The 25938-nt window shown below is 43.4% G+C and overlaps 1 protein-coding gene across 3 annotated transcripts in view; it reads right to left on the bottom strand.

Annotated features, from left to right (window-relative positions):
- Positions 1-5392: 5392 nt before the first annotated feature.
- Positions 5393-25938, bottom strand: part of ITGA1 (integrin subunit alpha 1) — a 165838-nt gene continuing 145292 nt past the window's right edge. For 2 of the 3 annotated variants that reach the window (XM_084833193.1, XM_084833195.1), the window contains exons 25-29: positions 23596-23709; positions 21854-21958; positions 19605-19709; positions 16912-17004; positions 13846-14165 (exon numbers count right to left, since the gene is read on the bottom strand). In XM_084833193.1, the coding sequence (XP_084689319.1) occupies positions 13914-14165; positions 16912-17004; positions 19605-19709; positions 21854-21958; positions 23596-23709 (669 nt within the window). In that variant the 3' untranslated portion in view covers positions 13846-13913. Of the gene's footprint in view, positions 7747-13845; positions 14166-16911; positions 17005-19604; positions 19710-21853; positions 21959-23595; positions 23710-25938 lie in introns of those variants that run through there. The other variant, XM_084833194.1, reaches the window with a different exon arrangement.

The following is a 25938-nucleotide window of genomic DNA, read 5'->3' as shown; positions in this document are numbered from 1 at the left end:
TCCATTCTCTTCCAGGGAAGCTAAACTGACCCCATCTGTATCCTTTTTGAAGAGTAGAGCTTGGTTCCCTCAATTGCTCAGACGAATGACAGACCACTGTTCATTTTTGCTGGTGCTCTATAAGTAATTATGTTAACAACTTCCAGCATGCTAACTGTTTGAGTCTACTGTAGCAAAAACAACAAAGGCACAGATTAATTATAAGTCTGTATGGTCTAGAGCCTTCTTCATCAGACACACAAAGTGTTTATCCAACTGTCACAGACAGTACCTCTTGAATTACATGGCCATTTTGGAATTGTTTTGTCTATACGCATGTATGGTAGAGGTCGAACTACATGTTATGTTAATTGTGTAACATGTAGCTGACCTCTCCTTTGCTTTCTTATTCAATAGTGAGTGTGCACAGCGTCACTTCGGATTGGGAGCAACTTGTACCGAAAGGGGAGGATTAAACTTTCCTCTCCAGCCATTTGCTTCCCAAAAATACCGCCCCCCCGACACATACATGGGTATTTTTAAAAAGGAAAAAAAAGCCTTCATTGATGCCACACACACTTAATCTCAAGTAAAAAAGCAAGAGAAGGGCCAGCTATACAATACATAATTAATGTAAAGTGTAATTTGAACTTATGTATACCTGTCAACTGAAGATAAGACTTCATGAATATGATGGAGTGAACTTCCTACTTATACCACAATACATTTCAGCCTTTAAGGTATCCCAACACTTCGATGTATTTATCTGGCACATTTACATGCTGCCCTTCTTCCAAGGAACTTGAGGTAATAAATGTGGATTTCTTTCATTTTATCCGCACAATAACCCTGTGTGATAGGTCAGGACAGGAGTACTTACTCAAGGCTGTCCATTAAGCTCCATGGCCAATTTCCACCTGGGTATCCAACATCCAAACCCAATGGCTTAGCTTCATAGATGCACTGCTTCTCAATAAATCTCAGTAAATCTCAGTAAACTTGCCATCTTTGTTGGTATGTGCCACTCTGCTTAAATGTTAATATGTCATGATGCTCTAAACTTTACAGGAACTTGGGGCCTAAACTTCACACTGTGCACTAGCACGTAGGTTATATATGCTATGTTATGCATGGAATGTAGGAAGTGAGCCTTGGCTCATGTTCCCTTTCCTGCCATGCACAAAGCATCTAGTTATATAGGGCCTATGTACATAAATGTATATGGTATACTTCACTTGCACTAACTGTCCAGAGCAAAGAAGGTGTAGACATATCATGCAAGCAGGGTCTACTTGCAAAAGCCTGTATACATGAAGGCCACGGTTCATGCTAGTGTATGCAGGGGCTGAGTTTAGAATGAGGAAGGCTCTGGTTTAAATCCTGTGGTGGTTTGTCATACTGTGTGTCCCGGCCCTTAACAGACTGTAAAAATTTAGAAAGAAAGAAAAAATACACCATGCTCTTGAATAGTGAAGAAGGTGGAAAGGATAGCATGAAACAGAGCAATTAGATATTGAAATTAAATAATATCCGTACCATGGTTGTGTTTAAAACATCTGCATTTATCTACATGCCAAGCTACTCTGAAATGATGAATGCATAGCGAAACATTTTCACAGTGCAGAAGAAAAGTGATATACGTGAAAAAAGATAATAATTCTTGCACTACCTAATACTAGATGCTAATATACAGCCTACATTCTCCAGGGCAGCTCAACTGTCTTTTTATAGACTATTCTGGAGTAAGAAGATAATTGGGTTAAATCCAACAATTAGGGGTGTACGAAATACTCACCCTGTTCCAGTTTGGGCATCCGTGGGGTGGGAGGAGGTGATTCGTCCCTCCCCCTAGAATCCTCCCTGGCTGGCTCTGCTCTGCAGCGAGTCCGCAGAGCCGCCGGCCGGGCCCATCCGCCGCCAGGCTGTGGACGCAAATGGTGTCCTTGCTCTTTTCGGTGATAGGCTACGTAAATATTTACATAGCCTATCACTGAAAAGAGCAGGGACGCAAATGGCATTGGCTACGCCGGACGCCATTTGCATCTGCAGTCTGGGGCAGTAGACAGATGGCAGCGGACAGACCCAGACCGGCTGGCAGCAGGTAGGGTCCATCCAGGGAGAATTTCAGGGGGTGGCGGGGGGGGGGAGTAGTCTGTTCCGCCACAGACTCCGGGGGGCAGGATTCTTTAGAATCTGGCCTCATTGGAGTCCTTGGTGGATTTCCCCGCCATCCCTACCAACAATGTGGTAGCAGAAGCCCAGTAGCACAACAGGACTTTCTCCCTCTCTCCATCCTGCAGCCATAAACCTCCACCCCCAATATCTGCTCCAAAGGGTTTTCCAGCCCCCTGGAGCAAATTTTGAGATTGCACCCATGAGCTACTGAGGGGGAGTTCCCCCTCCCAGTTCTACTGACGGAACGACTTCCATCAAGAGAATGACTGTTGGATACAAACCACAGTGCAATAATTCGGCCATCGTCTGAAGCATGTTTACTTGAAAGTGAGCATTTGAATGGCATTTCTTTCTATACTTAGTGGTCCCAATCCAGCTAAAGTCAGTTGTGACCACACCCCATTGGAACAAGTTAGTTGTGCCTATATTCTAGGGCTTACAGTGGGTCTTTGTCACTGATAGCTAAATTTAACTAGCTTCGGTCCGTTGTGTTTAGGATCAGGCCATCAGTGTTTTATAAGAACTTAAACATTCCATCTGTTTCAGTGTATTCCTATATAGCAGTGTACACAGTAGTGTTTGAGACAGTTATCAAAGCTACTGTTTAAATAATTCCTCAAGTCGTAAGTAGCAAAAAATAAGCTGTGACTTGTAATATTAAGGGCTTGTACCTATTCTACAGGTTGCCTCGTTTTACTGTAGTCCTGCTTTGGCTCTTATTTCTTGTAATGCATTTAACTTTGGGACTCTACTGCATGTGAACCCAAATCTGCTGCAGTTGCCCAGCATATGCTTGGGCAACAGGACCCTTGAAAACATATGAAGACAGAGTCTGTTCTTGTTTAAAGCATCATCAAACAGCAACAGCAACATATCTAGTCAGAAACGTATCGTGGCCTCCAGCCTTCCTCCACCTGGTGTCCTCCAGATGTGGTGGATTACAACTCTCATTATTCCCAGCCAGTATGGCCCTTACCATGGTAGCTGGGGATATTGGAAGTTGTAGTCCAACACATCTGGAGGGCACCAGGTTGGGGAAGGGTGGTGTACCAAAATGAAACTGTGTGGCTGTGGTGAATAAATGCGGTGAAATCCTACCATGTGCACACCGGTGGCAACTTGCCAACTTCATACTCCTGTGGTCAAGGAGCCAGTTAAAAAAGTAATTGCTCTGTACCCTGTAGCAATAGACTACAGAGATGTTATGGGATTTGGGCTTTTTTCAGTTACAAAAAGAAAAAGAAAGGTAATTGGATGTACAAGAGTCTTTCTTCTAAATGCTTGTTTACATTTGCAAAATTCCAGTGGACTGATTAAATTATTAACAAATATTTAAGTAAATATTCCATTCCAAGCCACACACATAAGAGTCCTTTTAATGGATGGTGCCATTTGAAAAACAAACAAACAAACAAACAAACAAACAACCTCAGTGTAAGTCAATTGGTTGATTGATGGGGAAACGTTTTACAGTCACCGGCACCATCGAGTTCACACAAGCACCAATATATATTTTACATCCCTGGAATGTTTGAAAAGGTGAATGCAAATGGTATCACCCCTTCAAAAAATAACAACCCCCCCAAACGCTCAGCAGTGAAAACATAGGAATTCACTTCATCTGGACGTGCGCACGCACGCACGCGCACGCGCACGCACACACACACCACCTTTTGTACAATAACAGATGGGCAAAAACAGTCAAGAGAGCAAAAGAAAGCACCAGAAATGCACACATAACATAACATCAAGGATGTTCATATAAGCAACTAATGCTGGATTTTTTTCGCCAAAACCTATTTGTGTGTCTCATTACCAGTTCCAGCAGGGAAACCTTTCCTTTTCAAAAGTGTGCCTACTGCATTTACACGGATTCCTAGGCTAACTCATTTGCAAGCCAGTTCAGTACTGGCCTGCAGCAGATAGGTTGCATCGTCACACCCTAAAGCAGGGGTACACAGCCTGGAGCCTCCCAAGGGTGCCTGGAGCCTCCCAAGGGTGCCCGGAGCCTCCCACCTCTGCTGAATTTCTGCCCCACCTTCTCCGTTCCCCAGACAGAACTGTATCCCCAGACAGATTGCTCTTTCCCTGCTGCCACAATAAGCAATGGAAGACAGGTTTGTATCAGGATTGGTGGGATGGGTGTGTGTGTGTGTGTATGATCACAAAGAAGAGAAACAGGTTCTCAGGATGCAAAGTGAATTTACTGTAAGAAGCCCAATGCGTTTTGGCCCCCTCCCCCCCATTTTTAGGCCTTCTTTGGGGCATAAGGAAAGAAGTCTGCAGATTTTTTTCAGCAAAAGATTGTCTACTGTGTCAATATACTGAGTTGCCAGTAGATTGACACAGGAGACAATCTTTTGCTTTAAAAATTCTGCAGACTTCTTTCTTTAACCCCCAAAGAAGGCTTAAAAATAAGACAAAAGGCCGAAATGTGTTGGGCTTCTTACAATAAATTCAGTTTTGCATCCTGATAACCTGTTTCTCTTCTTTCTGATCTACTTTGGCTGCTCAACTCCTTCTGTTTTCTTTGTGTATTTGTATGGGTGCCTGTGCATCTGTGTGTGTGCAAGTGTGTGTATGTGCATGCACCCCCTGATCCCCCAAGCTAGCATCACATGTGGCCCTTCGGGCTGAAAAGTTTGTACAACCTTGGTCTAAAGCAAGAAAGACCATACTCTTTTCAAAGTGTTCTGTTGCAGCACTCCCTGCCTACCAACTTAAATATCTACAGATTTTATATTTGCTCAGGAAGTCTTCAGTAAACAGTCCCACCTCTAACATATATGTGAAAGGATTAGAGAGCATCCTATGTTTCCTGGAGAGTGCCCAAGGACCTTTGGAGTCCCCCTTCCAAGGCCATAGACACTGCTATGACCTCAGAAGGGGGACTCTGGAATCCAATCCCCCCCCCCCCCCCAATCACCATCACCATTAAAAGAATTGCAGTGCCTGCATTACAAAGTCACAAAAGCGGCCTTGGAAGACCTCAGAGAAGTCTGAAAGGTGGTGTTGTGGTGGGCAGTGGGGGAGGAGAGAGGAGTGGCCAAGATACAAGAAATTGTATGGCCTCTCCAGCCCCAGCCCCAGCCGTCTGGAAGTGGGCTAAGAGGCCTGTCTGGCGTGGGGAACAAAGAAGGATGGAGAGGCAAAAATCACCTTTTTTGCTCCTCCCACCCTGCTGAATGCTTGGAAGACTCTGAGACTGGAGGCTTCCCTCCAAAGAGGATGCAACAAATATGATTGCGCCTTTAATTTACTAGGAGACATCATCAATATTTTGGGAGACAGTAGTGATCACACGTGCAAGGAACTGGTCACATACAGACCATTGGTTAACATGGGAATAACTTGACAGATTCTATAGAAGAATGATAAATAGTTGATTTCATTCAGATAGACACATGTCCTGAATGGAGCAACACCATGACGAACTACAGACATAACAGGAAACTATAGTTTCCTGTTATATGAACGAAACACAGTTAACTTTATGCTTGTGCACTCCCTCTCCCCTCTCCCCTCTCACATCCATATGGAGATTGGATGCTTCTATTCCCAGTTGTGAACTACCATGGCATTCAAACTCGGGAAACTGTGGTTTATTTAAACTATGTTTTGGGAACAAGCCAGGATCTGAATCCATGGTTTCATCCCAGCTTGTTCTTGTGAACTACTATAGTTCAAATAAAGCAAAAGTCCCTGAGTTCAGACACCATAGGGAACTGTGGTTTATTTTAAATTGAAAGGGGATGTGTCCAGTCTCCTCCTTGTGAGCGTGAAAGCAGAGGAGGGGGAGGGGGGAGGTCATGATCCCAAGTCTTGCCTTGACTTGTGCATGTAACAGGAAACCATAATTTCCTGTTATGTCTGAACCTGGCATATATCTTTCTGTCAACAAGTGAATTCTGTTTTTATGAAGTAGCCTCTGTCTATACACCTGCATGCATTTGGAACACAGGAAGCTGCCAGATACCAAATCAAACCACCTAACTCACTAGTGCCTACACTGACTGGCAGTGGCTCTCTAGGGTTTCAGATGGGAGTCTTTCCCAGCCCTACCTGGAGATGCCAGGGGACTCAGCCTGGGACACAGTAGGGTTGGGAACCACTAACTCTGATTTATAAGAAGCTGACTTATACTGATTCAGAGACCCTTGGTCCAGTATTGTCTACACTGATGGGCAGCAGCTCTCCAGGGTTTTGGGCAGCCCTACATGGAGATGCCAGGGATTGAAGCTGGGACCTTCTGCATGAAAAGCATGTGCTCTGCCACTTAGCTATAGTTCTTCCACAACTATACTCATTAGAAACAGAAGCTGCTGGAGTTACACAGTGTTCAATGCAACACTTAGGAGGTATTGAGCCTTTCTACATGAGGCATTTATTGTGCACCCGGATTCCTCACTCACAGTCATGTGTGGGTGCACGACACTGTCATCCTCCAGGGCCTCTCTCATTCTTTGCAACCAGTATTACAGCTTTTTGCTAATGAGGAAAGTCTGGTATATCCTGAATGGCGGCATGAAACCCTCATGTATTTCTGCAATTCCGCTATACCACAGCACCATCTAGTGGTTGTATAATAGAACATATAGAAAAGCAGAGAAAGAAAATCCCTAAACAAACAAACAAACAAACAAACACCACGTGTAAAGGAGCCCACAAAGAATCTGGAAGCAGAAGCCTTGGTAAAGTGGTGGGTTAAAAGCCTCATGCAGAAAAGCCCATTGCCTCTCTCAAATTCCACAGTGCATTTGATACGTTCAGAGGGTTCTTTTCAAGGTAAGCATGTGTGCAGCATATCCAAGGTCTGAAATTCATATTTAGTGAAATAGTCAAGTTTTGATTTTTTACATTTTGAAAATAAGGAGTAAACTGATTGATTCCATCCCTTTACCCCTATTTTGGAATGACGAAAGATCGAGTTTATGAAGGCCTCCCATATATCTCAGAGACTGACTCCAAATTCATTATTTGGAAGTACATACCATTCAGTTCAATATAACAAAGTTCCATGTAAATGTGCTTGGGATGGCAGCCCTTGAGGTGTGCCCTAAAAAAGAGTAACCATTTTGAAAATATTGCTTGAAATCTAAAGAGTTACATAGGCAAGTCCAGCCCCGTGCAGCCAGCTGGTGTTATTTTTGTACTCGTTTCCTTTGACCAGTAGACCACCCCACCAGTATCACAAACTGCTTTTGAAACTCCCCTCAGTTTCAAAAGTAGTTTGCATGTCCATGAGAAAGGTTGCTTGAAAAAAAAGATCCTTTGGACACACAGAACTAGTTGCATGGATCTTTCAATCCTGGCCATCTCAAAAAAAGAAAATACATTTCCTCCCTGCACTATGCATTTCTACCTTGGATTTGTCAGTTTTCTTTCTTTCTTTTTTTTTTAGTGTTAGGTATCCTACGTTGATGTAAAAGAAAACTTTGTGACCACCTAGATTGCACTAAAGAAGTGTTTTACAGCCACATTTCTGTGGAAGTCCTGAGGACAGATAATGGTAGAATTGCTACACTTTTCTCTTTGTGAATTTTCTTCTCATTTCTCCATTTTCTTCCTTAATGGCCTGTTGAAAAATCCAGCCTGCAAGGAAAGAAAGAAAAACCTTAATTCAGCCGGGAAATGTTATGGGCACAAATGCAACCTGGAACAAAGTGTTGTGGTGTGGTGTGCTCCTGTTTATGGTGCCAACTAGCAAGCCATGCTATCTTCCAGGACACTTCGCACCATTTCCCCTCCCCTCTGATTTTCCGTGTTCTCCCCAGTAAGTCAGTATTTCATGACCACTGAGCATGCTCAGTCCTCATTGGGCTGTTTTTGGTTTCCCACCTACTGCTTAGGGTTCCCTCCCCTGCCAAGGAGTTTTTGCTGTTCTGAAACCCTTGGGCCTGCTGATACTTCACTCTTGTGTGTGGATGGCGCAGTTTTGACTATATAAGAATCCACATTCAGGAGCTGTTCACACAACATGCTAACCCATACTCAGTGGTTGAATGTGGGTTGTTTTGAACTGTGGGTTCGTGTATTGTCTGAATGCAGCCAGGGTGACTTGTTAACCATTCAGTGTGGCTTATTTTCTCAAGCATGCCACCCTGAGAACCCATGATTTGATGCTGGTTTGTTCAGGGTGGTTAACAAGTCACGTTGCATGGTTAACAAGCCACCTTGGTTGCGTTCAGACAGCATGATAACCCACCCTGTGGAAAATGTGCAGCATTCAGACAACACACTAACCCATGGTTCAATAAACAACCCATGGTTCAAAGCAGCCTACACCCAACCACTGTGTATGGGTTATCATGTTGGGTGAACAACCCCACAGAGAATGAGTTTGACATTAGTATGTAGGATGAGCTACTATTCAAATTAGTGTGTTGTTTTAGCAGTAGAGACGATGGGCCTGTTTGCATGATCATGGAGGGCAAAATAAGCCACAGTGGCTTATTTCCCCCGCAATGCATGCTGGTCACATGCCAGGGAATTTGCATAATTACCCTCTCCAGCATGGCTTGTTGTGTCATGCGAACCTGGTGGGGTTGGTTTGTTGCCATGGTTAACAAGCCACCCCAGAACTGTAAAACAGCCCATGGGTTCTGGGTAGGTTTTTAACCACGGCAACAAGCCACCCTCGCCAGATTCACATGACATGGCAAGCTGCACCAGTGAGGGTAATTATGCAAATCCCCCGGCACGCAACTGGCAACGTGGTGGGGAAAATAAGCCACCATGGCTTATTTCCCCCTCTGTGATCATGCAAACCCAGTCTATGAGTGCTTCCAGACGAAGCTTTTACTGTACAATTGCACTGCCCCATTCATGCAGTTTGACAAGGGGGTCAAGGTGTTATCGTCTTCAATTTATAGCCCTCCTATGTTTTCCCACTGTTTTTTATTTATTTGAAACATTTCTTGGCTGCCTTTCAGGTGCCTTACAGCAATAAAATACATAAAAACAGTTAAAATATTAAAGGCGATAAAAACATAAAAACAATAAAAACAACAATAAAAGCCAACAAAAGCCTCTTCTGTCTTTTTTCTTACCAGAAAAGAAATGTCTGTAATAGAAGAAAAGATGGAAGAGCTGCACAATGGCTTTTGATTGTTAGTGCTAGGAGCTCTCCACCTGGAAGCACCCTATATTGCAAATTCATTAATGGTAAACATATATTACTTTTATACTAGTTTAACTGATTTGGTCTCTCTCAAAGAATCCTGGGAATTGTAGTCTGTTGAGGATGTGCTAAGACATTTCTATTAGTGATCCCCAACACTGTCACAGGACAGAAGGAATAACTTAAAACTTTTCAAGTTTGTTTATTACTTAGTTCAAATATTTGTGGAATCTGGGGAGGGTGGAAGGAGGGGAAGAGAGAGAGAACATACACTCTGTCAGTACAGGTGTTGCCATCAAAGCCCAGTGACTTTTGAATCACTGATTTGCTGTTATGAAATATCAAAAATAAGGCACTTTAGTTATAATACTAACAACCCAGCCCACTGAATTAATAGTAATTCATTGTGCAAAACTGTAGGGATTGGCCTAAATCCAATGCAGAGTTAGGCATGCTTAAACTCATTGACTTCATTGGGCTTAATTATGCCTCTGTGTTGGATTTAGGCCATAGATATTTGATTAAAATTATGCATACATAGCATGTCTCTTTCTGTTAGTCATCACCGTTTCTTCCTTTAGGTTTGACAAGGCTGGCCTCTTGTGGTCAAATGCTTAATAACACCCAGATATTAACTACCATGGATGTCATCAGGATATCACTTTATGCAACTGTGTTTCAAACCTGATCAGATGAAGTTACTGACCCATTTGGGCATGGGTATATGTATTTCTCGGATGAGTACTGAGCTGGAGTATGAGGAGTAGTTCTCGCAAGAACAAATAGTTTAACATGTACTCTTATAATGATGCAAGGTTCTATGGCCAAAGGAAATAGTTAAAGGAAAAGAGAAACAACGGAAGGAATAATATTTAGAATAAACAGCCAGGTTTCCAAGGAAGTACAAGATTAGACTTATGCATGTAGCATATATAGTATGCTACATACTTCAGAGTCTTTCTTTATTCCTTTGCATTCCCCTCCCCCCGCCCCGCCATATTTGGGATTTTTGAGATGATGGTTTTGAGGGAAAAAATATTGATAACAATCTATTAAACATACTCTCTCCAAACGGAACAGGGGGACATCCCAGCTTCTTTGGAAATCAAATACGTTTCCCTAGATTTATAATAATTGAAAATGAACCCCCTAATCCATGGGTGGGGAACCTCTGGCCCTCCAGATGTTGTTGGAATACAAATCACATCTTCCCTGGCTAAAGGCTATGCTAGCTGGGGCTGATGGGAACTGTTTCTCCATCCCTGCAACCTAGGCCATTGTAAACTTTATTTTAAAAATATATAGAAAAACAGCAGTATTTTAATGAGGAGGGAATACAGATTTTGTATTTATTCCATTATTGTTGTTGTTGTTCAGTCGTTAAGTCGTGTCCGACTCTTCGTGACCCCATGGACCATAGCACACCAGGCCTTCCTGTCCTCCGCTCTCTCCCGGAGTGTGCTCAAGTTCAGATTCATTGCATCGATGATGCTATCTAGCCATCTCATCCTCTGCCATCCCCTTTTCCTTTTGCCTTCAATCTTTCCCAGCATCAGGGTCTTTTCCAGTGACTTTTCTCTTCGCATTAGGTGGCCAAAATATTTGAGCTTCAGCTTCAGTATCTGTCCTTCCAATGAGCAGTCGGGGTTGATTTCCTTTAGGATGGACTGATTTGACCTCCTTTGCCATAGCTTTCCTCCCAAGGAGCAAGCGTCTTTTAATTTCATGGCTACAATTACCGTCTACGGTGATCTTGGAGCCCAAGAAAATAAAATCTGTCACTGCTTCCATTTCTTCCCCTTCTATATGCCAGGAAGTGATGGGGCCAGATGCCACGATCTTAGTTTTTTTAATGTTGAGTCTCAAACCAGCTTTTGCACTCTCCACATTCACCCTCAACAAGAGGCTCTTTAGATCTTCTTCACTTTCTGCCATTAGGGTGGTATCATCTGCGTATCTGAGGTTGTTGATAATTCTCCTGGCAATCTTAATTCCGACCTGTGATTCATCCAACCTGGCGTTTCTCATGATGTACTCTGCATATAAGTTAAATAAGCAGGGTGACAATATGCAGCCTTGTCGTCCTCCTTTCCCAATTTTGAAGCAATCGGTTGTTCCATGTCCAGTTCCTACTGTTGCTTCTTGGCCCTCGCACAGGTATCTCAGGAGACAGGTAAAGTGGTCTGGTACTCCCATCTCTTTACGAATTTGCCACAGTTTGTTGTGATCTACACAATCAATGTAGTCAATGAAGCAGAAATAGACGTTTTTCTGGAATTCTCTTCCTTTCTCCATGATCCAGCGAAAGTTGGCGATTTGATCTCTAGTTCCTCTGCCTCTTCGAAACTCAGCTTGTACTTCCAGTAGTTCTCAGTTCACATACTGCTGAAGCCTAGCTTGTAGGATTATGAGCATAACCTTGCTGGCATGTGAAATGAGTGCAATTGTACGGTAGTTTGAACACTCTGGCATTTCCCTTCTTTGGAATTGGAATGTAAACTGACCTTTTCCAGTCTTGTGGCCATTGTTGAGTGTTCCAAATTTGTTGGCATATTGAGTGCAGCACTTTAACAGCATCATCCTTTAGGATTTTAAATAGCTCAGCTGGAATACTGTCATCTGTGTTAGCTTTGTTGTTAGTAATGCTTCCTAAGGCCTACTTGACTTCACTCTCGAGGATGTCCGGCTCAAGTTCAGTGACTGCACTATCATGGCTATCAGGGACATTCAGATCTTTCCTGTATAGTTCTTCTGGGTATTCTTTCCACCTTAATCTCATCTGCTTCTGTTAGGTCCCTGCCTTTTTTGTTCTTTATCATGCCCATCTTTGCCCCAACGTTCCCTTGATATCTCCGATTTTCTTGAAGAGATCTCTAGTCTTTCCCATTCTGTTGTTTTCCTCAATTTCTTTGCATTGTTCATTTAAGAAGGCCTTCTTGTCTCTCCTTGCTATCCTCTGGAACTCTGCATTCAGTTGGATATATCTTCCCCTTTCTCTCTTGCTTTTCGCTTCCCTTCTTTCGTCAGCTACTTGTAAAGCCTCATCAGACAGCCACTTGGCTTTCTTGCATTTCTTGTTCTTTGGGATGGATTTCGTTGCTGCCTCCTGAACAATGTTACGGACCTCCGTCCATAGTTCCTCAGGCACTCTGTCTATCAGGTCTAATCCCTTAAATCTATTCCTCCCCTCCACTGTATATTCATCAGGGATATGATTTAGGTCATACCTGAATGGTTTAATAGTTTTCCCTACATTCTTCAATTTAAGCCGAAATTTTGCAACAAGAAGCTCATGATCTGAGCCACAGTCAGCTCCAGGTCTTGTTTTTGCTGACTGTATACAGCTTCTCCATCTTTGGCTGCAAAGGACATAATCAATCTGATTTCGATATTGACCATCTGGTGATGCCCATGTGTACAGTCGCCTCTTGTGCTGTTGGAAAAGAGTGTTTGCTATGATCAGCGTGTTCTCTTGGCAAAACTCTATTAGCCTTTGTCCTGCTTCATTTTGTACACCAAGGCCATGCTTGCCTGTTATCCCGCTGATTTCCTGACTTCCTACTTTAGCATTCCAATCTCCTATGATGAAAAGGACGTCTTTTTTTTGGTGTTAGTTCTAGAAGGTGTTGTAGGTCTTCATAGAACCGATCAACCTCAGCTTCTTCAGCCTCAGTGGTTGGGGCATAGACTTGAATTACTGTGATGTTGAATGGTTTGCCTTGGATTCGTACTGAGATCATTCTATCGTTGTTAAGATTGTACCCCAGTACTGCTTTTCCCACCCTTTTGTTGACTATGAGTGCTACTCCATTTCTTCTAAGGGATTCTTGCCCACAATAGTAGATATAATTGTCACCTGAATTAAATTCGCCCATGCTTGTCCATTTTAGTTTGCTGATTCCCAAGATGTTCAATCTTGCCATCTCATATTTGGCCACCTCCAGCTTACCTTGATTCATTGATCTTACATTCCAGGTTCCTAAACAATATTGTTCTTTACAGCATTGGACTTTCTTTTCACCACCAGACACATCAACAGCTGAGTGTCCTTTTGGCTTTGGCCGAGCCGCTTCACTCTTTCTGGTGCTACTTGGAAATTGCCTCTGCTCTTCCCCAGTAGTATATTGGACACCTTCTGACCTGAGGGGCTCATCTTCCGGTGTCATCTCTTTTAGCCTTGTGATATGTTCCATGGGGTTTTCTTGGCAAGAATACTGGAGTGGGTTGCCATTTCCTTCTCCAGTGGACTACATTTTGTCAGAACTCTCCACCATGACCTGTTCGTCTTGGCCTTGGGTGGCCCTGCACAGCATAGCTTATGGCTTCACTGAGTTACGCAAGCCCCTTCTCCACAACAAGGCAGTAATCCATGAAAGGGATTCCATTATTAGTTATATACAAACTAGAACTATGTAATGTATTGTCTTCTTAGCATGCCTGGAAGATGGTTAGCAGGTATATGTATCTTTAATCATTATCAACACTACTTATCATATTAGAAATGAATTCTTTTAAAAAAAACCCTACAAAGGTAATCATTTGAAATAGTAACAATGATAACAAAATTACTGCTATCACTTATGCAATAATACAGAGTCTCAAAGCTGCCTTGATGATAATCGAGCAATCAGGTTTTTCTTTATTTGTTTATCTCCCAGTCTTGAATCTCACTGACTTTTAAAGACTCCTGATTTACACTGGAGATAAAAAGAAATTTTAAATACCAAAGCTTTCTGAAAATTGAAATATGGAACAAATAATGCAAACACCATACCTTCCACAATGCAAATATAAGTAGCGTAAGAATCAAAAGCCCAGCAAAAACACTCAGCAAAATCACCCATAATGGTACACGGCCAGGAAGGAGCTCTCTTGAAATATAAATAGTGTCCTGAAAATTATTGAAAAAACAAATAATCAGCATTCCTTAATAATAATAATAATAAATGTAATAATAACAACAATAACAACAATAAACTATGACGATGAAGATGACGATGATGATGGCAGAGAGTCCAATCACACCTGCAGTTGCTCTGGCTTAACTTTTAGAAGTATAACGTAGTATAAGATATTGCTTAAGCTTCTAATTTTGTTTCATTTAAAACGTTTTAAACACAAATACAAAAAAAAATATTTTTATTATTTATTACATTTCTATACAGCCCCGTAGCCAAAGCTCTCAGAAATGATTTTCATACTGCAGGTGGGGAAGAATATGCCTGCACATCTCCATCCTGAAGGATGGATCTATCAATAGCTCCTAGGCATGATGGCTATCTATTACTTCCAGGAGCAGAAGTAACAAGCCTCTGAATGCCAGTCGCTGGGGAACAGCAGCAGGAGACTGATGTCTTGCCCTCATGTCTGGCTGGTGGGCTTCCTAGAGGCATCTGATGGGTCACTGTGGGAACCAAATGCTCGACTAAATGTTCCTTTGATCTGATCCAGCAGGGCTCTTCCTACATTCTAAATTTTGGAACATAAGAAGCTGGCCAAATGCACAGCTGGCTCCATTCCTGCTTCTCATTCTCTGAGCAGGAAACGAGAAGCAGTAGTGAAGTGCACTCAGCCTGCACTTGCAGGAGTTCCAACTGAGCTGCCCTCCCTGCCAACTGGAATACCCTTGTTATTTCCAATCTGTCATTCCTGTCCTTGCTCCTCCCCAAGCCCCAGCCCTTGGCCTGGAGGCTTCCAGGCAGGAGCCTGAAGAGGGGATGGAGCCCGGGCTGAATAGGGAACATTTCCAGATCAAATTAGGTATGCGTGCCTGAGCTTCCCCATCCTTGTTCTTAGACTTGGTTTCACATAGTAAATTAGCATGATAGGGAAAAGCTGGGTGATAGCCTTTCTACTAGACAGGCTCGCATTTCTAGCATGTAAAAAGAGCTTTCAATTAGTGCTGTGCTGAATCTTGCCCCCCCATTTTCAAGACATTTTTCTCTTCCTGCAAAAGAGGCATTGCTTTTTCTGCCTCTTTTGCAGGGAGGGGGAGAATTTCAGAGAATTTTTTCCTTGGGGAGGGGGACAAGGTTTCCACAAAACTTTTTAAGTTTGAGAGGTGGCTGAAGGACGATGTTTTTCTTTTATTTTTTTCTTGAAAAATGTCCCAGCATGAGATTCTTTACAGAGAGGGATCTCCAGCCCGGCAGCACTTCTTGAACTCCCATGTGACCATGTGACCTCACCCACTCCAATAGGCATTCAGGAAGAATTCCTGGGTTGCAGAAGCTTCTTTGCAAAAAGCCTCTTTGAAAAGAACAAATGGGACTTTTGGAGCTTTAGAAAAACGCACATGTTGCTTGCTCTGTGTTGCTGCAAGGAAGAGCAGAATTTTTCTAAAGCTCTAAAATCCCTTATAACTCATGCTTTGCAAAGAAGCTTCTGCAGCCTTTCCTGAATGCCTATTGGAGAAGGCGAGGTCACGTGGTCTCCTGGGAGTTCAGAAAGAGTTGCTGGGCTGGAGAAGAGTCCTGGGCTCCTGCAAGTGTAGGGTTGTTGTTGTTTAAAAAAAAAAAATAGAAAGAAGACTCCTCAGCCATTGCCTACACTTAAAAAGGTAAACTGAAATCCTCTCTCTGTCTCTGGGGATAAGGTTCAGCACCATGGATAGCACCTTTAGAATTTTGGCTGGTGGTAACTAAAACCCAGAATGGAACCATCACCCCTCCAGAACTGGAATCACCAGCTGCCACTGAGAGAGAGAGAGAGAGAGAGAGAGAGGCCGGAACATGGTCCTCCAGATGTTGATGGGACTGCAGCTCCCATCAGCTTTAGCCAGCATACCAAAAGGTGATGTTCCCTAGCCCTGGCTTCTTGTGTACCTTGGGTCTTATTCAGTGAGATGAATGGATAGTGCATTGCTTTGGGAGTATATTCTGCACAGCACATCAAAAATGTTTAAGAAGATCTTCCCTAGTTCTTGCAGACATTGGCCTTCAAGAGCTGTACTTGCAAGTAAGTATGCAAACACACTTGGGAGTAGGCCCCATTGAACACAGTGTACTTACTTCTGAGTAAATATGTATAGGATTGGGTTGCAGTGTTGTAATTAAGGAAATCTAAGTCTTAAACTTCCTTGAAGTTCATTAATTTAATGAAAAACTCTAATTCAGAGCAATGGCACTGAAAAATAGATTATACAACTACTTTTCCATATCAGATGAAAACCCAATGAACAGTATGATTTTATTGCCTTTCCATATTATTTTAGTTGCAAACCTGGATAATATTTGTCAATATGTAAATAGTGAGAACAGTACAATGTATTGTTTTTATACACCTACCATTAGAAAAATCTTTCACACCTAATTTTAAAAACAATAACAGCTAAGCTGATTCAAATTCCACACATGTCTGTAAGACTTCATCAGCAAACCTAAGCATGCTTACAGATAGCTAGGTTCCAGGGAACTTACACAGACTTATTTCCAAGTAAATATGCTTACGACTGGGTTGTAAATAAATGTCCAGCCAATCCTATGCATAGTTATTTGGAAGTAAGTTCTCCTAAGTTTAATAGGGCTTACTGCCTAGTAAGCCTGTGTAGGATTACAGCCTGAGATTATTATTTTTTTCTGGTTTAACTGGTTTGTGGATTGAGCTTCCAGTATGTAAAGGAGTCTAGTGGAACTCACCTCTATTTTTTCATTTTCTTTTTTCAAGATCAGTAATGAGTTTTCACTCTTAAGTAACGCTCTTACAGTGAGCTCTGCACTGTGAATTCTTGCCTAGAATAAAATGAAAGTGGCACAGTTTACACTCCATTTGATGAAGTTTCAAAATCCAGAGATGAATCAGAACAAAATATGATGTCTGCTTGTAAGAGGAAATGTCTGCAGAGGTGTATAGCAGCATGAAAGTGAGTTTGCTCACTGTTATAAGAAAGTAATTTGCTACTATGCTCCTTTAACAGGCAAAGTCAACAGTATTTTGGCTGAATTAGTGTAGGGCTCTGACTGTCTGTCATGTCCCCCCACCTCCCAGGCCAGAACTTGACCCAGATGGCCACAGAGAAGGACTCTGAGTCACCAGCAGGACTAGCATCAAGGGTAGGCATGGCTGGGCACCTGACAAGAGTCCACACCCCAGCAGAGGCCCACTGACAACAGCCCCCTGGAGTTTCTCCTACTCTTCACCATTGCAACCTGCTTGTTCACCTACCTCTTGGTCTGGCCCAAACAATGGTGGTGATGAGTAGGATGAGCAGTAGATGCCACTGTCTATAGCAAGCAAGTGGTGGCAATGATGAAAAAGAGGATGAGGAGCAACAGCAACTGGTTGTGATGGTTTGTGAGAAGGTAGAATCACTGAGGGAGGGGATTCATGGAGAGTGTCTTGCCCAAAGGCTCTAAAAAACTTGGAGCTGGCACTGAACAGGGCCTTTCCATCCAAGTGTGGAAACTGCAGTTTCAGCCAGGAGGTGGACCCCACCACACACCTCAGCGCATGCGGGGTTCAAGAGGAGGAGGAAGTGGGGACTGATACCCACTCTACATCAAGGGTGGGCAGACGGTAGATCTTCTGACATTTTGGACTTCAACTACCAGAAGCCACTGCCAGCATGGCCAATGGTCAGGAATGCTAGGGGTTGAAGTCCAAGACATCTGGAGATCTACTTTCTGCCCACTCCTGCCTGAGAGGATAGCCTACTCTTGGACCCTGCTGAATCTTGGGAACGAGCTGTATTCTCATTTTCCAGTGCTTTCACTTCCCCTCAGTATAGGGATTTCTTTATCCCTTGAGTCAAGGAACAAAAATGCCTGCAAACCCAAGTTGAAGCCAGTGCTAAAACATTGAGAGTCCATCTCACAGTGCAGGGTATAAGGCCCCAGGCCTGATCCAAGCTCTCAGTAGTTGTAGAGGGGCTTGGATGATCCACAATGCTCTCTGACTGTGGTTCAGAAGGCTGCTGTTTTCCCTAACAGGCCTCTTGATTTACCAAGATGAGTAAAAGAGCGATAAGGTCGAGAGAGCAGCCTCAGCGCATTCCATACTAACAAGCTAGAGAGTATTTTATCAAGATGTGCCTGTGAAGTAAGGCTTGTTAGTCTGAAAGCTGCAGGTGTCTGTAGTGGGAAAGCTCTGACTGTGTCTCCTCTGACCTAGCACTGTTATGCCTATGCTGGGAACGAATGCTAATGAACGCTTGCTGTTGTCATGCTGCCTCACTGCTAACATGTATGGTATAAAACCCATTTTACCCCATGGCTCTGGGTTCAGAGAAGCTGTCTGATCCAACCATTGGGTATGCCTGTGTGCTGACTGTACTCAATAAAGTATCTCCTTGTAAGTAAACCTGGATCTGATTTATCACTATCTTGGCACCTCTAAATTAAGAGTTCGAAGCCTACTGCAGGGGCAATACACAGGGCCTTCTTCTTCCTAACACAGAATTGTTCAGAATTTCAATTTCTGCTGCTGTACCTTGCTCATTCATGACAGTGTTTGCTTTGGCATAAGGGGAAGGAAGCAGGGAACAGGGAGAGAGTAAATGCCATGTCTTTTTCTTCTCACTTCCAGAAAACAAAAACCCTATTCAGGCATTCATATTCTAAAACATGAAGATGGGGAGATGGGGATACATGCCCTGCCCCTCCCCTACTGACTTCCCTGTGTTGTGGGGAAGGTCTGAAGTGAAACTGTAACTGGGTTTGGCTGGAAGTAGTTGCTCCATGTAATTGCAGAGGATTCCCAAGTGTGTGGAGCACCATGACCGCATTATGGTTTCACTTCAGACCTTCCCTGTCAACATGGGGAGACTGGTCTCCCCTCCTCACTTAGGAATCCAAGTGTCTGAATAGGCCTAAAGGTAGAACTAGGGATGCTGGAGAAATTCGAGATGGATTAGAATGAGCTCAGATTTCTAAGAATCCGACCTGCGGACTCTGCTGCGGAGCGACCCCCTCAGGCCGTGCGGAGTCTGTGGACTTTCGGATGATTTTTTTTTACTTTCCTGAAATTTACGCATATAAATCTGTAGAAAAACAGTAAGTTTCTGCTGAGGAAATGTTGAAAGGAATGGGGGACAATACACTAAATGTTACCTACTGAGGTATATTATGTAAACACTTATGTAAATATTTATGTAATTATTTCTGTATTTTTCCACACGACGAAAAAAAAAAAGTATTTGCATCCATCTGTGGGTGGATGATGAATAGGGTGCCTGACAATCCACGAAACACAGATGGAGTCTGTACGTCCCTAGGTAGAACTCAATATAAATAGATATTTCTTTGCTAATAGATACATGTGCCTACTATATGTACATAATAGCGGCATAATATCATTTCAGGCCCCTGAATGAAGAAGATGATGGGTCACTTACCTTTATAAAGGTAGGTTTCCAGAGTCGGAGTGAAATGTTCACCTGAGTTATATTGGATGGGGCCACAGTACAGTTAATGGATGCACAATCATATGAATCACAGTTCTGTTTAAAGGAACATTGGCGTATGTTATTAATGAAACATAACGGTCCAGAGTAACATATCTTCAAATATTGTGACAACTGTCTCTTTCAACCCACTGAAATAAATGCCAAACTTCCTGATAGTAACAATAGGAATAATGATGAATTTCATTCGTCATTCAAAAGTGATTCATTATCTATCACTATCTATTTTTTATATTACAATTTATAGGCAGGTTTTCCACCTAAGAAGGGCCTCAAAGCAGCATATAAAACCCTTCATAAAAATACAATTAAAAAAAACCCCACAAAGAGTTTTTGTGGTACCTTAAAGACTAACAGATTTGGGGGGCAATCCTATGGCCACTAGACAGTGGCTAGACAGCCGTAGGATTATTCGGTTCTCAGGAACTGACCTTGGAGCCAGCGCTCTGAGGCTGGTTTCCAGGAAAACGGCTCCCCACAACCGCTGCCTCACAAGATGCACTGTTTGTCCCTGACTGCAGGCTCATAAAAGCAGTGAGGAGAGGGGTGAAAGGGGAGTTTCCTGGGGGTGGGGAGGGGAGGGGATGGCAGAAGCGTTGTTGTGATGCTTCCTATGTGCTGTCCAGCCTTCCCTCTGCTGCTCTGATCTGCTCTGGCTAGACAGCCAAAATTGGCCCTCTAGCTGCTAATGCAGGGTGTCTGGAGCACAGAGGAGAAGATCCCCTCTGCACTCCACCTGCCCTGCACTGGATAGTCGGTTGCCTCCAAATTTGGAGGCAGCTGCCTATCCCTATTGGATTGTACCCTATTATGGCATAAGCTTTCATAGACTAAGTACACACGTAGGCACACATGCACACAAAATGAAACAGACAGAGAGAGAGGGAGGGACAACGGTGGGCCAGTTTGTACTATCAAGCAACCCAGCATGGCTGGGCTGTGGTGCGTGCAGGTGGCCAGTTTGAACATTTGAGCCACAACCGCCATGTCATCCAAACCAAACCCAACCCAGTGAGGGTAAGTTGTTGGCATGGTTAACAAACCACCCACAACCCTAAAACAGCTCACAGGTTCTTTGTGGTTTGTTAACCACACTGACAACCCACCTTGCCGGGTTCGGACAACATAACAAGCTGCAGTGGGCTACAGTGATTGTGTGAACCTGGTCATTGTAGCTGTAAAAGTGCATTCTGACTGCACCCTTTGGTCCCAGTGTTTTACAGTTTTTTTCTCTATACCCATGTACATACCAGCCCACTGAAGAAAACACTGCATGCATCTGATTGAAGCTACAATCCTATTTACACTTACTTGGGAGTAAATCCCATTGAACTGAGTGGTGCTTACTGTTGACTAGACATGTATAGGATTTCACTGCATATGGACTCTAGTCCATGAACGCTTATTGTGCCCATAGGGTGTCACAGCTCTTTGTTGCTTTTGCTGCAGCAGACTAGTACAGCTATCCCAGTGGAAATTTTAAAAATCAATACAATAAAACAGTCAATCAAATAAAAAGAAAATATTGTACAATAATGCAGTCTTAAGCAGACCAAAATCAGAGCAAAATGAACAACACAATTTAGGATTTCGTTCATTCTCCCATAAAAACAGATGAGTTCAGAAAATGAACATGTCTGACTCTAAAGGTTTTGGTGGCAAAGCCCTAGTAACCTCAATGAGATCCAGAATACACCTGAAGTTTTATAGACTCATCTAGTACAACTTAAATCAGTATGCATGTTTTTGAGTAATAAAGCAAGGATCTTATGTTCTTCAGTATATATTTCTGTTGATTGCAATGGAAAGATGATAGAAAGCCAAAAGGTTAAGGTCTTCAAAACTCAAAAAGACAGTCCTAAAACCCAAATATTTTTGTCCACTGTGTCTAAATAACAAATCCTAAAACTTCTCTCAGTGGGACAATTGTAGTTGCATGTGCTTGTTCTCCATCACTTACTATTGTGCATAGTATTTCCAGCAAGGGCTATTTAAATATGATTATAGGTAACAATTAAGGGAAAATGTTTATGGGCTGCTAAAATAACCCAGATCCAAACTTAATTGAGTCATGGGTTTGACAGGGTTTCTATAGTAATAGAATAGTATAGTATAGAATAGTATAGTATAGTAACACCAATTAAGGTGTTCCAAGCAAATGGGCGTTCAGACAGACATACTATTTTTGGATCCTTTAGAGGCTCTCGTATTCTTGTTGTCACAAATGGATAGCCAGCATCAATCTTTAATGGATCTGTGGGGTGGCTGGTAGAGCACTTTGCATTCTGTTAGAAAGAGAGAAAGAAAATCAGAAAGAACTGGCAGGCCAAAATAATTTCAACAGCGGGTTGGATCCAGACTGCTCTTCTATTGGCCCTGTGGTAACATCCTGAGCGGATTTCCACACACAACACTTCTGCTGGCAAAAAAGGCAGTGGTAGTGGTGGTGGGGAGGTGAATTTCACCAGTTCGCCTTGGCCTTGCACCTTGTGGCCACTAGTACCACTCCCCTCACAGTTTCAGAGGATCCGCAACCCTTTGGAACAGTTTTTGGGTGGCATAGGGGGCCGCAGGAGGCATTGACAGAAATCGGCTTTGCCGCCATTGCTCTGAAGGGATTCCTCTGCTGGATCAGAGGCCTTCTGAGGACAGAAGGAGCCCTTCTGTTGTTGGGAGGCAGATTCTGGATCCAGCCCAGAGAGGACGGGCTCAACTGAGCTGACAAATAATGTTGCAGTATATTGCTGGTGTTTGTATACTCCTGTTAGAAAGTGGGCTATACACTTTCAGAAGATATCAGAAAATATTCATTAAAAAGGAAAAATCATTTTAATACAAGGATAAGAATGATTATATTATTCTTTAGAATTATGTTATAAAATATTATCAAAATACCACAATAAATAGAAAAAGATACAGGGTAGATTTAAGATCTACAAACATGGTATATTATGTTTAATCACTGTTACAGGGCCATCATCAAGGGTAGGCCACCTGCCAAGAGCCCACACACCCGTAGGGGCCCACTTACAAAAGCCCCCTGGTGTTACTCTTCACCACTGCAACCAGCTTGTTCACCTGTCTTGTACTGGCCCGGACCAAGGTGCTGGTGAGAAGGAGATGCAAATGCCTGCTTGTTCACTCATTGTCTGCCTGTCAAGCAAGCATGTGGTAGCAATGATGAGAAAGGATATTATTAAGAGCAATAGCAGCTGGTGATGATAGAGGTGAGAAGGTAGACTCACTGAGGGAGGGGGCCCATTGAGGGTGTCTTGTCAGAGGCCCTCAAAAACCCAGAGCTGGCCCTGCACCATTCAACTTAAGGTCCAATCCAAAGTACAACCCAAGTGGTTCAACATGCCCAAGTGGGCTTTGGCCTCATGTTTCTCCAACACACCTTCCAGTGCTGTATGGCAAACTCACTTTTGAAACTGAGGGGATTCTTGGCAGGAATTCGATTTATGGCAATCGGGTTTGTTTTTCAAAGACCGTACTGGGCATGCTTAATGTAGCTATTTGGATCTTGGCCACACAGAGCACCAGCAAAATGTGTGAACAGGAGGTTCATTTCAAAGAATCATGAAGCTGGAGAAGAAATCCTGGATATGCTGGTTTATAACTTGAGCCAAGCAGGTGACCTTGTCCCTAAAATTTTCTAGTGCAGCTTTCCCAATGTAGTGTGCTCCAGATGTGTTGGACTACAAGCCCTATCATCCCCAGATGGGAATTGTAGTCCAACACATCTGGGGGGCACCAGGTTGGGGAAGGCTGTTCCAATGGTTGTCTGTCTTACCTCTGGGAACCTTGAAAGAAAGAGAATGGAAATCCTTGTCCTTCAAACTGTACATACCCACAATATGATAATCAAAGCTTAATTTTAAATGGCAGGCAATGTTATTTTTCTTAAAAAAATACAGCTTACCTCTGAGTATGATATTCTAGTTAGGTAGAGGACACGGTTTTCAGCTGAAACCCAGTTAGGAAATGAGATCCGCAGTGTAAGCTGTGGCATTGGAAAATGTTCGCCTTTTTCAATCTGCAGATACAACGAATGACGTTTATTCACTTTTTTTCTTGGTCAGTGAATTTCTTCATCCCTTTATTAACAGCCCCTTTATTTCTTGTGACAAAGATGTTTAACACTTGTAACAGGGAGTGCAATATTCTTCCATGGCACAGGAGAACCCCATTTTTGACAAAGGTCTCCACTGATCCAAGGTTTTACAAGCTGGGAGTTAATGATTATAGAACGTACAGAATATTCCAGCCTCTCCACTAGCTGTGCTTTTGTGCACATGCACACTCCCCTAATTTGTTCATAGTTCTTGCCACCCCAAAGCCTTACTACGTATCAGATAATATTATAAATTATAGAGGAGAACAGAGCTGTAGTTCAGATCAAAATGTTATATTTTGATGGTGAAATAGACAAACTAAGAATAGTGTGCTTAGAGAGAGGCCTGGATTCATTTTGGGAAAAGCTCTTGGGGGCCACGTCCCAGTTGGTGGGCAGAGCCAAAGCCAAGAGGGCAGGGCCCAAGGCTGAAGAGCTGGAGCCCAAAATACCAGCATATTTTGCTGGTATGCTGTTACTGCCAATAGCTAAACATTAGCAGGGGCAATTCAACCTTTTAGAATAGGGAACAAACTGCACAAAAGCCAAGAAACCAAACCACCAACCAACTGGAGATTGATGGAAAGGGGGTGTGGCCACCTGAGTTGAATTGGGACTCAGGTGGGACAGATTTGGCTTAAGGTTTGACACCCCTGTAGCCTTACAGGTATGGTGACTTTATTCCTGAGTGTTGCAGATCTCTAAGAACCCCCTACACCTTTGGATATAAAGAAACCCCAGGGCATGGTCCCAAGGTACATGGGGCAGCCACCTTGCTGAAGCTAAGCAGGTTTGGGTCTGGTCAGTGCTTGGAGGGGAGACCACCTGGGAACCACATGTAGCCACTGAGTTCCATGATGGAAGAAAGGTGGGATAGAAATGTAATAAATAAATCCTGGGAGATGGGTGTTCTGTCTGTGGGTGGCCTAGGAGACCCCAGTGTGTTGCCCACCCTTGGTGTGGGTGTTTGCAATCATTCCAGAGTTCTGAGTGTGTCCAAAATGCAGTCTCTGGACCAGTGGACAAGTAAGTTGCCCTATACCAGGTAAAACTACTCATCCATTTAGCCCAGTATTGCCTCTAGCTGGCAGTGTCTCTCCAGGGTCTCAGGCTGCGAGGCCTTGTCCTAGTCTGGGGGAAGCTATAGCCTGTGGCACCGATTCTGAGTCAGAGGGGGAAGCTGTAGAGTCAGGCCCATCCATGACAAGCCAGACGCCCGAGAACTCAGTTCTGCCAGGCTTCCCACTGGCTTACAAGTAGGGAGGGGGTGAGATGCAGGACACTGATGCAGCCTGTCTTCCACAGCTGGGAGACCTGACCTTGACGGAGGCCCCTGCTTCTTGACCAGGGACATCTTCCATGGGAACAGGACAGCAGGAGGAAGACTCTGCAGGAGATGGGGGTTGGGGGGGTGTCCAACGGTATGTGGTCAACTAAAGAGGGTGGGGCAGAGGTGGCCAGTGAGGTGCAACAACCATCTGAGCCAGGTTTCCCTGCCAGGATCGAATGTCCGACAGAGATCTTTAGCAGCCCCTCCTGGGTATTTCAGCCAGAGCAACAGGCAAAGGCTTGGTAACCTGGAAAGCTTCCTGGTTTCCTCGGGACTGTGAATTTATGTGGATTTATTCTGTGTTCTCTGAACCTATGGCTGTTTTTATTTTATTTTATTTTTATTAAATTTATTAATCGCCCATCTGGCTGGTCACCCAGCCACTCTGGGCGATGTACAACATATAATAAAACAGTTTAACAATAAAATTCTACAATAAAAACATTTTCTAAAATACCCTAACCCACCCCAAATGCCTGCCTGGACAACCACGTTTTTAATGCACGACGGAAGCTCATTAAAGAGGGGGCATGATGGAGTTCCTTAGGGAGGGAGTTCCACAGAGTGGGGGCCACCACAGAAAAGGCCCTCTCCCTCATCCCCACCAGTCTAGCTGTCCTGGCTGATGGGACAGAGAGAAGGCCATCCGAGGCTGATCTTGTTAAGCAGCCTGTCTGGTGTTGCTGGAGGCGCTCCTTAAGTCAGGAGTCAAAAACTGGGATTTTTGTTGTGATGCTCATGAACTGATTCTGGACAAGGAACTACTTTGTAATCTGTTACCTGTGGATCCTTATTGTGACTGTAACGGCTTATAACTAATT

Source organism: Heloderma suspectum, chromosome 2 (genome assembly GCF_057233095.1).
Source record: "Heloderma suspectum isolate Gila_16-S chromosome 2, 16-S_ref, whole genome shotgun sequence".
NCBI classification, from domain to species: domain Eukaryota; kingdom Metazoa; phylum Chordata; class Lepidosauria; order Squamata; family Helodermatidae; genus Heloderma; species Heloderma suspectum.
Note: the sequence above shows the minus strand (reverse complement) of the source record. Positions and strands in the feature narration are given on the sequence as shown.